Source organism: Typopeltis vanoorti, chromosome 15, assembly GCF_054136105.1.
Source record: "Typopeltis vanoorti isolate ZY-2024b chromosome 15, IOZ_Tvanoo_1.0, whole genome shotgun sequence".
Classification (NCBI taxonomy): Eukaryota; Metazoa; Arthropoda; class Arachnida; order Uropygi; family Thelyphonidae; genus Typopeltis; species Typopeltis vanoorti.
The window spans coordinates 101,575,623-101,593,571 of NC_143563.1; the positions used below are offsets into that span (position 1 = coordinate 101,575,623).

The 17,949-nt window shown below is 37.2% G+C and overlaps 1 protein-coding gene across 4 annotated transcripts in view; it reads right to left on the reverse strand.

Moving 5' to 3' along the window:
• LOC150099031 (serine/threonine-protein kinase Nek8-like) overlaps positions 1-17,949 on the reverse strand; it is a 1,046,903-nt gene that overhangs the window by 728,865 nt on the left and 300,089 nt on the right. For all 4 annotated transcript variants that reach the window (XR_016549512.1, XM_090405252.1, XM_090405251.1 and 1 more), the window contains one exon: positions 9,329-9,457. Coding sequence is in view for 3 of the 4 variants with exons in the window: in XM_090405252.1 (XP_090261378.1) it covers positions 9,329-9,457 (129 nt within the window). In the remaining variant the exon portion in view is untranslated. The remainder of the gene's footprint in view (positions 1-9,328; positions 9,458-17,949) is intronic.

The following is a 17,949-nucleotide window of genomic DNA, read 5'->3' on the forward strand; positions in this document are numbered from 1 at the left end:
GACATCCAGCAATAGTCAGCACTCGAAGGAGAGCAGGAAGGGAGATGCTATCAAAGGCGTTTTGGAGGTCCAGCGATGCCATATACAGAGGCTTAAGGTGGCGTCGGGAATCAGGCAGATTAAATCTTAAATCTGGCAGATTCACAGCCACTGTTTACCACTTTTTGATATCTGTCTGTCAACCATCCCCTGATCAAAGTCAATTAGATTATATTCCAATCCCATATTCTCCAGTTTATGCAAAAGCCTAGTGTGTGGTATCCTATCAAATACCTTAGAAAAATCCAACATTATCATAGTGTATCCATTCTCTTTATCCAATTCAGCCATAACATTGTTATAAAATATGCAAATTGCTAAAACATGACCTACCGTCAGTAAACCCATGCTGTTCCCTGCAGAGTATATAGAATGCTTGTCTACTCATTTGTGTATGCGAGTTCTTACCAACATCTCTAAAATCTTCTCTACCACATCAGAGATATTAATTGGTCGCTTGTTAGACACATCAGTTGTTGCACCACCCTTGTGCAATGGAACTATCATACATTCCTTCCATTCCTGTGGTATGATTCCTGAGCTGAGACTCAAGTTATACAAACTTGTAAAAGGCATAGCCAATTCGGCTGAACATTCCTTTAGCAAACAGGCTGATATTTCATCTGTTCCTATAGGCAAATTCTTATCCAGGTTATGCCACAGCTGGTCAACTGCATTTTCATACACCTCAAACTCTTCACCCAATTAGTAGTAGCACTGTTTGCCATGTTTCATATACCTGGTTGATATATCTTAGCAAAGTGAGCACTCATTTACTGAACAATCTTATTAGCTTCTGACACTAGAGTACCATTTGTGTTCAATAAAGTTAGTTTTTCACATTCGTTCTTTCTTTGCTTGCGGCATAACAATAAAATTCTTTTGAATTGCCTTTTGCTTGCATGGCCAATTTCTTTTCATATTCCGATTTAGCTTTTCTCACAATACTCTTTATTTTTCTGATTTGAGCTTTATATATTTCATAACTCCTCTCCCTCTTATTCTCACGATATTCTTTCCACATCGTCTTCTCCTTGTTGTTCTCTTGCTTAGTAAGGTTGCCCATCTATTTCACTCCCAACCTATTTATTCTTCGAACACTCGGGATACATTCAGATACCACCTCATTTAAATACTTTTTCAAAGATTCCCATGCATTGCTGACATTTTTCCCACTCAGTGACTGATACCATGGGATCAAAGATAGTATTCTCCTAAGTTGATCATAATTTCCAGCTTTGAAGTTCAGGATGTAACCTGTTTTAATTGGAGCATCAATACAATTAGATACTTCCTAAGAAAGTACAGCATTGTATATAAATTAATATACAATGCTGTACTTATTATTAACAATTAACACCTAGTCTCTTCTTATAATTAGATATGCAATCTATTTGGTCTTTTTCAAGAATTTTCTCTTTTCCCTGTCCAGACATATTCCGAACCCAAAACATATATTTCCACCCCTTTCGCCACATACATAACCTTGTTCGAAGACATTCATATCTTTATCATGTTTGCACACCATAGCTGAACTTCCACACACACATTTTTACCATTCCTTCCTTATAAAATATATAATAATTTAAAAATAATGACCACATTCTACAAACATAAAAATATACACAAATATACATAGTGTGCAAGAGGACAAACAATCATTACTAAATGAAAAATCTGCAAACCTCTTCCTAGATGTTAAAGTCAGGAGAGATATAGAAATATATATATAGATCATTATTCAGTGCTAGTAAAATTAAGGTTTCCCCCTAATTGGTTACAAAAAATGCAAAAAAGCAAACAAACTAGAGAAACAAAACTCAGTTACAAAGTAAAACTACTAAATGTATAAGAAATTTATACCAACAGAGGATTAATAACTATTAATCCTCTGTTGAAAAAATACAAGAAAATGAAGACATCAAGAAAGAAAAGAATAACATAAAAGAAATTATTACATCAGCAGCATATGAAAGTCTAGGAAAACAAAAAAATATCATAAAAATGAAAAAAAAAAATTACATATATGGGACAATGAAATAAAAACAATAATTGAGAATAAAGAGATGGCCTTTAAAAGATGGTTAAGTAGCAAAAAACTAGAAGAAGAAATTGAATATAAAAAAAAGACAAGCAATAGCCAACAGAGAAACTAGAAAGAGACACTGACAAAGCTGGGAAAAATTTATATCATATCTAGAAAATGATATATACAAAATAAGACTCAATGCATATAAAATATTAAAGCACATGAACGCAGATATAAAAGAAAAAATATATATAAAAGAAACTGCGAACTAGATTTAAAAGCAATCTTGCATTACTTTCCAGATCTTTGGATAAATAATACTAACAAAAAAAATTACACCAAAAACTTACAAAATGCTTTAAATGATATAATAATAATGAAATAAATGAAAACAAAAAATGGTAAATCAGCAGGAGAAGATGGGATAAACTGTATAAATATGTTGGGGAAAAATTTCATCAGAGATTATTAAAATTTTAAAATAAAATATATACAAATAGACAAATACCAATAGAATGGAATACAAGTATAGTATTACCTGTATTTAAAAATGGGGATGAAACAAAATTGTTAATTACAGAGGTATTAGAGTATTGAATGTATACTCTAAAATATAGAGTAGAATACTTCAAGAAAAATTGAAAATACAAAGTGAAAAATATTATCATAATGTCAAAATAGATTTAGAAAAGGATGCTCTATAATAGATGCAGCATATTGTTTAAAACTACTTATAGAGAAAACAAGAAAATTTAATTCAGAAACTCTCTTTTGTTTATAGATTATAAAAAAGCATTTGACAAGGTAAAAAAGATATATACTGTTTGATATATTACAAAGAATAATATACCTAAAAGTCTGTGTTTCCAAGGTATGACAGTGATGAAATGAGGCAGAGAGCCAGGATTGTGAATAATATGTTAGCAGAAATGTGTGAGGTGAAGGGAGTGCAGATAGCTATTATTCGGAATGAGTTTGAAGGACGAATTGAACTGTATAAGAGTGATGAACTGCATTTGAATTGGTTTGGCGTGAGTCATTTAGAGAGACTGATGCTGGAAAATAAAGAAGTAGGTTCAGAAAATGAATCTGATCAAGGAAGAAGCGATGTCATAGATCGGAAGAGTAAGATAGGAGATATTGAATTGGTGGTTATGAATGAAGTGGGTAGCATGAGTATAGATAATGAGAGAATAAGTGTGCAAGACTGGAAGGATGAATGGCAAACAAGAGTGGCTGACTTACAGGGAGAGAGAGAGAGATGAGCCGAAAGAGCAGGTGGAATGTCTTGAGAATGAAATAAGAAGTGTGAAAGATGAGATTATACGAATGGAAGAGATGAATGATATAAGTAATAGAAGAGGAGAGATTAGGAACAGCAGAAGAGAGGGAATGAGCAAGAGTTATGGGAATGAGAGAAGAGAATATGAACAGAAGAATAGGGGGAATGAGAGAGTTATGGGAATGGTAGAAGAGGAGAGAATGGAAACAGTAGGAGGGAATGAGAAGAATGCGAGGGAGCACTGGAACCAGGGATAGAGTGATGTCAGAAAGGCAGGTAAGTAGGGGAACACAGAGAGAAAGTGTTAGAGGAGAGAGAGTGACGGATGCAGGTGCGCAATTGAGGAATAGGGTGGTAAGAGGTGTGATGTATGGGGGACTCGATGATCCATGGTGTGCATGATAGGATGCGTGAGGAGTGTTGGCCTGGAGGAATAATGGAAAGAGTGACTATGGAAATTAAGAAGGGGGTGAAAGGGTCAATGAGATGATTGTGATGGTAGGAACAAATGATTTGAGAGGAAAGGAAATTGGGTGGTGAGAGATATGAGATTCTTGCTTGAGGTAGTACAAAAGAAAATGCAGAAATGAAAGATGGTGGGTGTGCTGCTAGGTACGATAGTGACAAACTGGGCAGAAGAGCAGTGATATTGAATAACATAATAGCTAGAATGAGTCAGAGAAGAGGATTGGAATATATGGATGCTTGGAGGGTGTTTGAGGACAGAAAGGAATTGTATGCAAGAGACCACTTGCATTTGAATGAGGAAAGAGGTAGGCATCTGGAGAGATTGCTGTTTTCTGAAAAAGTCGGTGTGTGTAATGCTGAGCCCAGTGGAGTCCAGAGGAGACAATGCTAGGTATAGAAACAGTGGCATTTTTATGCTTTATACTAATGCAAGGAGTATCCGGAATAAAGGACAGGAATTGGTGGCGCTGATACCATCACCCTGGCCAAGGATTATTGGGATGGTTGACAGATGAGGATATAATAAAAGGAATAGAAGTTGCAGATTACAGCATTTTTTGGCAGGATAGGAAGCGAAAGCTTGGTAGTGGAGTACAGCTTATGATAAGTGATGATTCATGTCCTCCAAGAGTGGCAGCTTTGCAAGGCAATGACACTAATGATTTTGAGCATATGGTGTGAGGTAGAAAAAGCCAAGACAGGATATTTAATGGGGTGTTGCTACAAATCAAGGAGCACATAGGGTGGGGAGCAGGAGATGTTTAGGAGTTGAGCTTGGCAAGTTCAAAAAGAATGATTGTTATGGAAGATTTTAACTACAGCAGTATAAATTGGGGAAAGGAAGATGCATGTAGCATGAAGGGAATGGAATTTTTAGAATTCTTGAAGGAAAAATGTTTTAGGCAACATGTAATAAAGGGAATAAGAGGTTCAAGAGTTTTGGGTTTGGTCATAGCATCAGAAGGGTTGATAATAACTGAGATGACATCTCTCCCACCTGTTGGAGAGAGTGACCATGCGGTTTTGACTTTGAAGATGAATAGAAATGCAGGAATATCAAAGAGACGGGAACATATGGGGAATTATAAGGCAGGTGATTATAATATTCTTAGATATCAACTTGGAGAAGTTTCATGGAGGGAGGTATTGGACGGTTGGGATATCATTAGTGCTTGGAAAATTATGAAGGAATATTTGTTAGTAGCAATAGTAAGCTGCATTCCATGAGTGAAGAAAAAGAACACGATTTGGTGTAAAGTGGATGACAAACAATATCAAACAGGAACAGCAGGTGAAAAAGAGATTATGGAAGAAATATAAGGAGAGAGGTAGAGAGCAGATGCATCAGGAATATAAGGCGCTGGCCACGAGAATGAACAGTATAGTGAGGAAGGCAAAACTAGAATATGAGAGGAAATTGGATTAATATCCAAAGAAAATCCTAGGGAATTTTTTTTAGCAATGTGGCAAGTAGGAGGAGAAATGATTGTGGAAGAATGATATTGTGGGTTAAAAATGGGAATAAAGTGACTGATGCAGAAGACATAGTGGAATCATTCAAATGAACACTTTATTGGAGTATTTCATCCTGGAGTAGTAAATTTTAATATTAGAGGGATAGGGCAGGTTTGAGGTTTAGAGGAGCAGAATGTGTTCCAAATACTGAGAGCTCTGGATGTTAGTAGAGCTGTGGGACTGGATGATATTTCACCACGAGTTTTGAGATAATGTGCTAAAGAACTGACAGCTCCTTTGACCTGGCTTTTCGGTGAAAGTCTGGCTATGGAAAGTTGCCCAGGAAATGGAAGGAAGGTAAGATAGTGCCATAGCATACTAGCAGACTGGAAGTGTCTAATTACAGGCCAGCATGTGTTCATCAGTAGTTAAGATCTTGGAGAAATTAGTGAGAGACCGTATACAGCACTGGGCAGATGAGTGTAATGTTATCTGTGAGAGTCAGCATGGATTTTTTAAGGGGCACTCTTGTTTTAGTAATATGCTAGCCTTTTATAACAAAGTTACAAGAGCACTTGATTAGGAAAAGGCATATACTGCCATTTTCTTGGATTTAGCGAAGGCATTTGATGGGGTGCCACATTATAGCTGATATTTAAGTTGCAGCACATGGGTTTGGATGTCAGGTTGGTCAACTGGATTCACGATTGGCTGTATAATAGGTATCAGAGACTTGTGTATGGATGGCAGTTTCAAGGAGCCAGAAGATTACAAGTGGGGTCCGACAAGGCTCAGTACTGGGATCTATATTGTTTAACCTTTATATCAATGATATTGTCAGTGGATTGGAGGTGGATGTTCAGTTGTTTGTAGATGATGTGAAGCTGGGATAGGTTATTTGTCATAGTGCAGATGTTGTAGCCCTGCAAGAGGATTTGAATAAATTAAACAGATGGGCAAATGAATGGGGTTATCAGTTTAATGAAGCAAAATGTAAGGTCTTGAGGTTTGATGCACATTGATGGGACACTTCATACAATTGGAGAAGTTGCACTGGAGGAAGTAGGAGAGTCAAGAGAGCTGGGGTTGATGATTCACAGAAACCTGAAATTCAGGGGTCATATTGCAAAGATGGGGAAGGTAACACAAAGGATTTCTTCAATACTGAAAAGGATGCTGTCCTGCAGAGATAAAAGAGTTATCATTCCATTTTCTAAGACCCTGATCAGACCAAACTTGGACTATTGTTGTCAAATTTGGTCCCTAGGATTTGAAGGGGATAAATTAACTGTAGAAAGGGTACAGAGGCAGATAACAAAGATGGTTTCAGGACTGTACAATGCTAGTTATGAGGATCAGCTGCGGGGAGGTGGATTTTTGTGGATAGAAGAAGGAGAGGTGATATCATTCAGACTTTTAAACTGTTGAGAGGTGGGTACATGGTTGTCACTGGGGAGTTCTTTTGCTTGGTTGAACAGCAGGAAGGAGTGATGACAAGAGGGCATCCCTGGAAGTTACAAAAGGAAAATGTGAGCAAGAGGGTGAGGAGTGGTTTATTTGCATGGAGGGTGGTTGAACAATGGAATGCATTGCCTAATAGAGTGACAAACAGGGAAATGGGAAGGCTGAGGGTGGACCGAAAAACAAAGCATGAGGAAGATTGATGTTCAAAGAATATGTGAGTGTATGTTTATACAAAAATGGAAGAGAATGACCTATGTTCAAGGAAAAAAAATGGATTTGAAGAAGATTCTAAGATGAATAAGGAGAAAAAGAATCAGGCAATGCATTCCATGGACCCATGGAATGCATTGCCTGATAGAGTGGTGAGAGCGAGAACAGTCAATGACTTCAAGGAGTGCTATGATAGACTTTGTGTTTCCTAGGAGGGACCTCCTGCAATGAGTCTTGATAGACTTTGTGTTTCCTAGGAAGGACCTCCCGTGATGAGTCGTTTGACTCGATGGAGGCTTGAATAATAATAATAATATTAAGACAAACAGGGAAATGGGGAGGCTAAGGATGGACAGAAGAACAAAGTGTGAGAAAGATTGATGTGAAATTCAAAGAAGATGTGAGTGCATTTGTATACAAAAATGGAAGAGAATAACCTATGTTCAAGGGGGGGGGGGATGTATTTGCAGATGGTTTTAAGATGAATAAGAAGGAAAAGGAAATGGCTCAAGTTAAGTATGCAGAAGTCACATCTAAGCAGTATCAGTGTTATAGATCCAGAAATGAGCTATTATATTTATATACAAATGCTAGAGTAAGAAACAAGTGAAACAAAATGGTTGCATTAATTGAGTCTGTTTACCCAATAAGTATGAGTATAAGTAAGACACGATATGATGAACATGACATCGTGACGAGAATAAAAGTGGAAGGGTATGATGTTCTTTGTGAAGATAGAAAGGGTAGAAAGGGAGAAGAAATGCTATTGATGATATAGAAAGAGTTATTTCCATACAAGATAGAGATGCAAGATTGAAATAGTGGCAATGGTTTTGAGGCAGCATGGTGTGGGATAGAGGCAAACAGAATGAAATTCTTAGTCAGATGTTGTTATTATTATTATTATTATTATTTGACACCTCCAGGGAGTCCAAGGTTTCATCGAGGGAATACACCTGCTCTACAGCTTGGTGTCCACCATTCAATCACCAACTGACCACAACTACACTAACGCAATCTACCGCCGACCCACTGGTATTTCCACAGAAAATCACGAACATCCATCTGATGGCAGTATTCGAACCCACAACCTTTTGGCTGGAGAGTGGATAGTGTTAGAGAGTTGGCTCAGTTATTGACCTGTTATGTGGATGGTAGTGACCATGAAACATATAATCAAATTAGCCAAACAAATAAGAAGAAAAGTGATCATTATGGGCAAATTTAATTATGACAGTGTAGACTGGGATGATTACATAACAACTGGAAGTAAAGAAAATGAGTTTCTTGAGTTTTTGAGGGACTACTACCTCAGGCAGTATGTAATAGAGGACACAAGGATTGAGGGTCTTGCATTAGATCATCTCATCAGAGGTTATTTGAAATGAGGTGTCAACTCACCCTCCAGTTGGTGATAGTGACCATGAAATGATGACTTGGGTGGCTGACAGCATTGTGGAGAAAGGGTATATATGGAACTATAAGGCTGGAGATTATGAGAAGCTCAGGAGACAGCTTGCAAGGGTAGCATGGAATGAGTAGTTGGCTGGAAAGGAAATCAATGCTTCTTGGGTGATATTCAAGAACTGTCTAGTGAAGGTGACACAGATGATTGATGCAGTACTGAGAAGGCACTGGCCTACAGAGATAAAAGAGTTGTCATTCCATTTTATAAATCCCTAATCAATAGTCCACACTTGGACTATTGTTCTCAAATTTGTTCCCCAGGCTTTGAAGAGGATAAATTAACTGTGGAAAGGGTGCAGAGGAGAAGTGATATGATTGAGACTTTTTAACTATCGAGAGGTAGTTCTTTCGCTTGGTGAGGACAAGGGGCCATCCCTGGAAGTGATGAAATGAAGCTGTGAGAAAGAGAGTGAGAGGTGGTTTCTTTGCATGGAGGGTGGTTGAAATGTGGACTGCATTGCATGATAGAGTGGTGAGAGCACGAACAGTCAATGAGTTCTATGAGTGGTATGGCAGACTTTGTTTTCAAGGATGGGCCTCCAACAATGAGTCTTTTGACTCCATGGAGGTCTCCTGAATAATAATAATAATATTCTTTCATTCCAGTATGTATAATGACTTATTTTTGCTTTTATTGATTTATGGATCCAAATCATTATGCCAGTTTTTGCATATATTTGTTTGTCTACTCCACTATCTATGATAATTAGTTGTTTCTTTTGTTCCTTTAAGTTTCTCTTTTATTTCTGTAAGGACTGCAATGTCTATATTTTCTTCATCTAAAATGTTAACTAGTTATTCTTCTAAGAATAAATAAGTAAGTATATTCGAAAGCTTTTCTAAAAAAAAGAGAAATATCTAAGATCATTGCTTTAGTGTATCTGAAACAGGAAAAGAAAGGAATATCTACTTACTTTAACAATTTTATTGATTAATGCAGGAAGATTAGATCCTTCAAAGGTTTTATGAAGACATGCCATCTCATATAATATGCATCCTAGTGACCAAATATCTGATTTTTGATTGTATGGCTTTCCTTCACACTAAAAGAGAAGTGTGTGTGTGTGTGTATATATATATATATATTGTTAAATTAGTATAAATAAAAATTTCACAGCATAATGATATGGGATTTAAACCTTTTTATACATCAGTTTATATTACAAAAATATGGTATGCATGTGTGTGTGTGAATATATCTGAAAGGAAAATTCTACAACTGGTTTACCATTTCCTTTCTGCAGCCACTTACAAGCTGATATGGAGGAATTTCAATGTTCTCATTAGTCAGAGTGATATGAATACTTGATCATTCCTGGTAGTGCCTGTTTGCATCATTATCACCAATGAAAGGTTTTAAACCCATAGTACATTAGTATTGCAGGTGGGATAAAATTCAGATAACCCAGAAACCTTTCTCGAGAAACTTAAAAGCTCTGTAGGGTCAGGAAACAAAACTGGAAATGCACTTCATACAAATTTGAATGGCGCTAGCGTCGCTGTAACACCTGGTGGTGAATTTGAGCTGTGAAGAAGGAAGTGATTCTTAATTGGTGAATAGTCAGTTTTTTTTCCCGTTTTTCTACGTTTTGGAGTGCTAAATTGTTTCTCTGAATACGAGTGTACTTCAGTGGTTGTTTTTTGGAAGTTAGTTGCTGTTGCGATATAATATATTTTGGTTACCGTTTGGAATCGAATGCATAACGGTGGAAGACAAAACGAAGCTAAGTTTTCATTACTGTATTTAGTTATATTTCATTTTATTTCATTATATTTAGTGTACTTATATGTTTTGTTTTACTTGTAATTGTTTGTACTCTTTTTCTTATTTATTTAATGGAATTTATTAAGTGAATAATTAACGATTACTATTTGGCAGTAATGAATGATGGCGGATTCAGCTGCAGTCGCAAGTGGTGTATCACCAAGTCCTCCGCCATTTAAGAACAATATTATAAGCAATATCATAAGGTACTTTGTGGCATGCAGTACTTGCAGCATGTATGTGTCTCAGGAATTGGATATGTGGCTTGTGAAAGAGAGCATATGTGTGCAAAATGCAGGCAGTGGGAGGAAATAAGTGCATTAGAAATATCAATATCCGACCTGGTTGCTCCAGGAACAGGGAAATGAATGTAGGAAGACAAGTAGTGTGATATGAGAGAATGAAAAAAATATATATGTGAATCAGAAAATAATAGTTGATAGTGTGGAAGGCGTGAATGACTGTGAAAGTTTAGGAGATGGTTTTGTTTGGGAGAGTGAATTTAGATTAAGAGTGACTGACCTGCAGAGGGAGATAGATGAGCTGAAAGAGGAGGTGGAATGTCTTCTGAATGAGAGCAGAAGTATGAAAGATAAGATTAGAAGAATGGTTCGAGGTTCGAGGTTTAGAGGTACAGGAGGAGAGTGTGTTTCAGATACTGAGTACTCTGGATGTCAGTAAAGCTTTGGGACTGGATGGTATTTCACCACAAGTTTTGAGAGAATGTGCTAGGGAACTGACAGTGCCTTTAACCTGGCTTTTCAATGAAAGTCTGGCTTTGGGAAAGGTGCCCAGGTAATGGAAGGAAGGTAAGATAGTGCCATTGCATAAGGGTGGTAACAGACTGGAAGTGTCTAATTATAGGCCAGTTTGTGTGTCATCAGTAGTTGTTAAGAACTTGGAGAAAGTAGTGAGGGACTGTAGGTTTTTGTAGGTTGTGCTGGTGGACGGTCATCTTCCACAGTGGTTCTGCCCTTCTCATAATGTGAATGCCACTCAAAATGCAGAGTTTCTCCTTGCCAAATTTCTTCAAAGTGTTACTCAAAATTTTACATTTGCCCTTTGTTCTTATTTTGGGTTCATGGCAAAATCGCAAAACAGTACCAGCCTGTGACAAGAATAACGCATGTTACACAAGTTCCGGTGCACATGGCTCAACTGCACTTGGCAGGCTGATTCAACAATGGCTACACCACTGACACCTAGAATTGCACACGTTTAACAACCTCCTAGAAGAAGTCTGCATGATCATTTTCTCAATTGGAGGCAGTGACTACTGGTTAGTATTATGAGACTGTTATGACTGTTATGAGACTGTTATGGCGACAGACGCGATCTGTCGCCAAGTATGAAGTATCTGGTTTCTTTTTGATAGCACCTTGTATTTTATCAATGTAATATAATACAGTAATAAAAAATCAATAGTATAATACATGGAAACTCTTCGACAGGCATTGCAAAAGGCATAACCACAGTAGTCATTCTGCCTCCAATTGAGAAAATGATCATGCAGGCTTATTCTAGGAGGTTGTTAAACGTGTGCAATTCTCAGTCAAGAAGCTAGTGATCATGACAAATTCAGGATGCATCTTGGAGCAGTGCCATGGTATAAGGAGTTAAATGGAAAGAATTTCAATGTTCGATGGTAGCAGTATTAGATTGCATACCAAATATGTCAAGATGATAAACCAAGTAAGAGTTAAATGGATGAATAGCAATAGCTGGAAAAAAAATATTGTGGAGGAAATATAAAGGAAAATGTAATCATCATACTCATGCTCAATACAAAGTGCAGGCAAGAAGGGTGACTAATATGGTAAGGAGATCTAAATCAGATTATGAGAAAAAATTAACTAAGAAGGCCAAAGGAAATCCTAAAGAATCTTTTCACTCTATACCATGTAAGAGGAATAACATTAATGAAAGGATAACTTTAATTAGGGCTGATGGCAGAAAAGTGACAGAAGCAAAAGAAATAGCTGAGTTACTAAGTGGTTACTTTGCAAGAGTGTATCATCCAAGTGGAAATACTGATAGAAACTAGTGTGAGAATTGATAAATTCTCAAACAGACTAGTGTGATAAAATAGTTGATAATGGTGATGTGGAGATCCTACAGGATAATTTAAATGAATTAGCAGTGTAGGTGAAGGATAATGATTATCAATTTAATTTTGCAAAATGTAAGATTATGCACTGCAGGAAGAGATTACATACCATGTATTACACTGATGGTACTGATTTGCAGAAGACTGATGAGGTTAGGGAACGAGAGAAGAAAAAAGAGAGAGAGAGAGAACTAGGGGTCATCCTTGGAAGTTATATAAGTGTGGTTAGTAAAGGCATGTGGGCCAGATTTTTGTTTAGAAAATTAATTGCCAGATGTATTTATAAGTGCTATAACAGTGAATGAGTTTAAGGAGTGGATTGATAGGTGTTGTTTGAATAATGGTTAATGTAGATTTCCTGTGATGGGTGTATTGACTTCATGGAGATACATGTATAACAATAATCACTACAGAAATGGCATGTAAATGATATCTGCATGACCTTTGAGAAACTGTAATCACTTGGCTACATTTTAGATGAACTCAGGTGATGAGCTGCCAAAAAATACAGCATCCATTTAAAAGAATATCTGGATATATACAAATCCTGGTGTTTGTGTGGAAAGAAAAGTGGTATATAACTAATATGTAATGTAATGCAAAAGCATGTTTCTTTTTTTAGGACCATTTATTATCTCTCTCTCCTAAATTTTCAAAAATCGGTGTGAAAGTATCTGCATGTTTTATTTATTTATTTTTATTGTTCTCACTTTTGCTGAATATAAAAGCAATAGCAAACAAATCTTATTATATATTATACTTGCAATGAAATTATATTCTGAAGTATCTTCATGATTAGGTTACTTGTATATAGAGGTTGATGAGTTCATATCAGTTGCCTTAGCATCCCATTGTAAAGTACATTTCCTTTTGGAAGTACTTAATGCTATGCATTCACAGAGTCACTACCCAGATCACTTTTGCCCTTTATTGAGGGTCAGTGGATAAAACCTCAATAAATCTGTGAAGATATTTCACATGTAAACTTTCTTTGTATACACTCAGAAAAAGGATTAAACAAGAATATAATTTCTTGGCAAGTATAATTTACTTTCTAACCAAGTGAAAAAATTTTCTCATTATATATGCTTTACAATCCATTTAAAAAACTTACAACAGTATACACCTCATTGTCATTTAAATAAGTATCTGATTTTGACAGTTAAATTGCTGAATTAGCATGGTGCTATGCTGATTACATGTACCAAAGAAAAATAGTGTATGTACAATTGTCAGTTACCGTTGGCTAAGATGTGTCTGGTGCAGAAAATGATTAGAAACTTCTAGCACATACGAATATTTTTTTGATAGCAAAGCAAATGAGTGGATTCACATGTTCAGAAACCTAATAGCCAGTCTGGTTAGTTGATTGTATAGTATACAATCAGCTAACTATCTCTGTGGGATAGTCCATTGGTCTGTAGATGTTTGCAAATGTTTGAAGTGTTAGATGATTTTCATCATCTGGTGTGTAACTTTTAACTGCTCATTGGCAGCCTCAAGTGGCTTGAAGGTACCATGTTTGGTACTGCTTCGAAGTACGATCTCTAAAGATCTTGGTTTATTATTATTATTATTATTATTCAGGCCTCCATGGAGTCAAAAGACTCATCGTGGGAGGTCCTTCCTAAGAACATAAAGTCAGTCAAGACTCATCGAGGGGAGGTCCCCCGTTCTCACTCTCACCACTCCATCAGGCAATGCATTCAAAGGTTCAACCACCCTCCATGCATAGAAACCACTCCTCATCCTCTTGCTCACAGTTTCCTTTTGTAACTTCCAAGGATGGCCTCTTGTCATCACTGCTTCCTGCTGTTCAACAAGCGAAAGAACTCCCCAGAGTCAACCCTGTAACCACCTATCAACAGTTTAAAAGTCTCAATCATATCACCTCTCCTTCTTCTTATCCACCAAACTCTGTAGTTCACATTCCCTCAGCCGATCCTCATAACCAAAATTGTACAGTCCTGAAAATATCTTTGTGATCCGTCTCTGTACCCTTTCCACAGTTAATTTATCCCCTTCAAATCCTGGGGACCAAATCTGAGAACAATAGTCTAAGTGTGGTCTGATCAGAGACTTATACAACGGAATTAAAGCCCTTTTATCTCTGCAGGTCAGTGTCCTTCTCATAATTGCAGCAATCCTCTGTGTTACCTTCATCACCTTTGCAATATATCCCCTAAATTTCAGGTTTCTATCAATCATCAACCCCAGATCTCTTGTCTCCCCTACTTCCTCCAGTATAACTTTACCTCTGTACCGAGCCCTGATAAGACCTCATCTCGACTACTGTGCCCAGATTTGGTCACCTCGGTCCCTTCTTGATGGGGAGGAGGTGGAGAGGATCCAGAGGCGAGTGACTAAGATAATAGCAGGTCTATGGAATGAACCATATGAGAACAGGTTGAAGATTTGTGGGTTGCAGAAACTAGTTGATAGGCGGAAAAGGGGAGATATGATTGAGACATTCAAATTGCTAAAAGGATTCTATAGGATTAATTCAGAGGATATTTTTGAGATCAGGACTGGTGGTGGGAGAACTAGGGGACACCCATGGAAGCTGGGCAAGAGCGTGGTTAGCAGGGGTGTTAGAGCTGTGTTCTTTACTTTTAGAGTGGTAAATGAGTGGAATAAGCTGCCAGAGTCTGTTGTGGGTGCTATGACAGTGAGCGAGTTCAAGGCAAGGTATGATAGATACTGTGAGAATGTTGAACAGTTGTGTGAACATGATGTTTAGGGCCTCCCTCGATGAGTCTAAGGACTCCCTGGAGTAGCCCGTAGTAATAATAATAATAATAATAACTCCTCCCATAGAGTATGCAGCATCCCATCGATGTTTCCCAAACCTCAAGACCTTACATTTTGCTGCATTAAACTGATACCTCCATTCATTTCCCCATCTATCTAGCTTATTCAAATCCTCTTGCAGAGCTACCACATCTGCACTATTACTAATAATCCTTCCCAGCTTCGCATCATCTGCAAACAAACAACCAAATATCCCTTTCCAATCCACTGGCAATGTCATTGATATAAAGGTCAAACAATATAGGTCCTAGTACTGAGCCCTGTGGGACCCCACTTGCAACCCTCTGCCTCCTTGAAACTGCTCCACCATACACAACTCTCTGATACCTATCAGACAGCCAATCCTGAATCCAGTTGACCGATGTCACATCCAGACCCATGTGCTGCAATTTAAATATCAGCTTATCGTGTGGCATCCTGTCAAATGCTTTCCCTAAGTCTAAGAAAATGGCAGTATATGCCTTTCCCTCATCTAATGTTCTTGTAACTTTATTATAAAAGGCTAGCATATTGCTAAAACAAGAGCACCCTCTCACAAATCCATGTTGACTCTCACAGATAACATTACCCTCATCTGCCCAATGCTGTATACGGTCCTCACTACTTTCTTCAAGATCTTAACTACTGATGACACACAAACTGGTCTATAATTAGACACTTCCAGTCTGCTACCACCCTTATGCAATGGCACTATCTTACCTTCCTTCCATTCCCTGGGCACCTTTGCCGAAGCCAGACTTTCACTGAAAAGCTAGGTTAAAGGCACTGTCAGTTCCCTAGCACATGCTCTCAAAACTCATGGTGAAATACCATCCAGTCCCAAAGCTTTACTGACATCCAGAGTACTCAGTATCTGAAACACATTCTCCTCCTGTACCTCTAAACCTTGAACCTGCCCTATCCCTCTAGCATTAAAACATCAGTGGGAGGCAGGGTGCAAACTTTGTTTGCTTACACTTGGGTAAAGGATTAAACTAAATTTATTATAGTCTAACTAAGTGAAAAATAAACTTCCAACATCTTTCTCTAAATCCAGAGTAAATTAATAATAAGGTGGTACACCTTTTGGCAACTTGTATAAGTAAATATGACCTCTCCATTGCTTCTTCCTTAGTATCACCACTTCTGGGTCTGTCTCCCACTGACGAGACCTCAATAAAGGTCAAAACCGGTCTGGGTAGTGGTCCTTCCCTTAATGCATAGCTTTATACATGTCCGCAAGGAGATGTGCTTTACATTATGGGAGATACTGAGACAAGGAGTGACGAGCGCTTGGTCCATCTTTACTACGAGTTGCCTCGGTCCTGAACTACTTCAGGTGCAAACTTTGTTAGCCTACACTTGGATAAAGGATTAAACTAAACTTATTATTGTCTAGTCAAGTGAAAAATAAACTTCCAAAATCTTTGTTTTTTTGTTTTATTGTCCAGATTTCACTTCCATACAATAAGACAGGTAGGACTAATGTATTGTATACTTTTAGTCTGGTTTGTTTTTGAACTAGGTTTGGTGTAAATACAGAGTTAATTACACCTGTTATTTTGAAATATTTAGGTTTATATCTTTTTTATTTTCATATATAATCATACAACCTAGGTAGTTAAATAAATTCACCTGTTCTAAAATCTTGTTATCTATTACTATTTTAGTTCTTACTGGATCATGTCCTTTAAAGGCCATAATTTTTCATTTTTCTGTTGATATTATCATTCCATAATCTTTCGCTATCTCATTGAGATTTAAAATAGCTTTCTGCAAGTTATCTTCAGAATTTGTAATTATTATTTGGTCATTGGCAAAAAGGAGAGTATTCAAGTTCACAGTAGGAGAAAGTTTAATACCTTGATGGAAATTTTTATTCCATTTTATTATTATTTCATTTAGGTAGGTATTAAAGAGAGTTGCTGAGAGGAGACATCCCTGTTGGACTCCATGGTTTATCTCTCTCGTATATGATAGCTCATAATTTAATCTTATTTGTATTTGATTATTTTCATGTATACTTATAGCTTTTAGAATATTATTTGGTATTTGTCTTTCTTTTAATGTTAAATAAAATGCTTGCTTTTAACTTTGTCAAATGCTTTTTCACGAGAAAAAGCCTAAGGTCCCTCAGAAACTGAACAAACTAATTTTCTTTACTTCTGGTTATTATCTCATCATCTGCTACCACTATTTCACACTGGCATCTCTACCTTGTATGGACATGACTCTTTTTCTATCATCAATAACACTCCATCTCCCTTTTTACTCTTTCTATCTTTATGAAACACGGTATACCCTTGCATGTCTATTCTTGTCAGGATGCCATCCTCATCCAACCATGTCTCACTTATTCCAACAATTTTTGGGTGAACGATTTCAATCAGTGCAATCATTTTATTTCCCTTGTTTCTGATACTTCTAGCACTCATATACAAACATAACAGCTCATTCCTGGATCTATAACAAGTTTCACTGATACCATTTATTACATGTGACTTGTCCATACTTTATTTGAGCCATTACTTTTTCTTGTGACTCATCCCAGCACCTTCTTCAAATATCCATCTTTACCCTATATCCCAGATCACCCCTTTCCCTTTTTGTCTACACACTAATTTGCATCCTCTTGGAGCATCAGCCTTTTTTTCCTGCTGTGGTTCCCTGTCCATGTTGAGTCTCCCCATTTTCCTGTTTGTCTTGCACACTTGTTCTCTCATTCTCTACACTTATGCTCCCCACTTCTCCACTCATAAATGCCACTTCAGTCTCTTCTTCCCTACTCTCCTGCTCTTTCACATTTTGCTGAGATTCATTCTCTGCACTCATTATACTTTCTCCCAACAACAATCTCTTCAAATGACTCACAC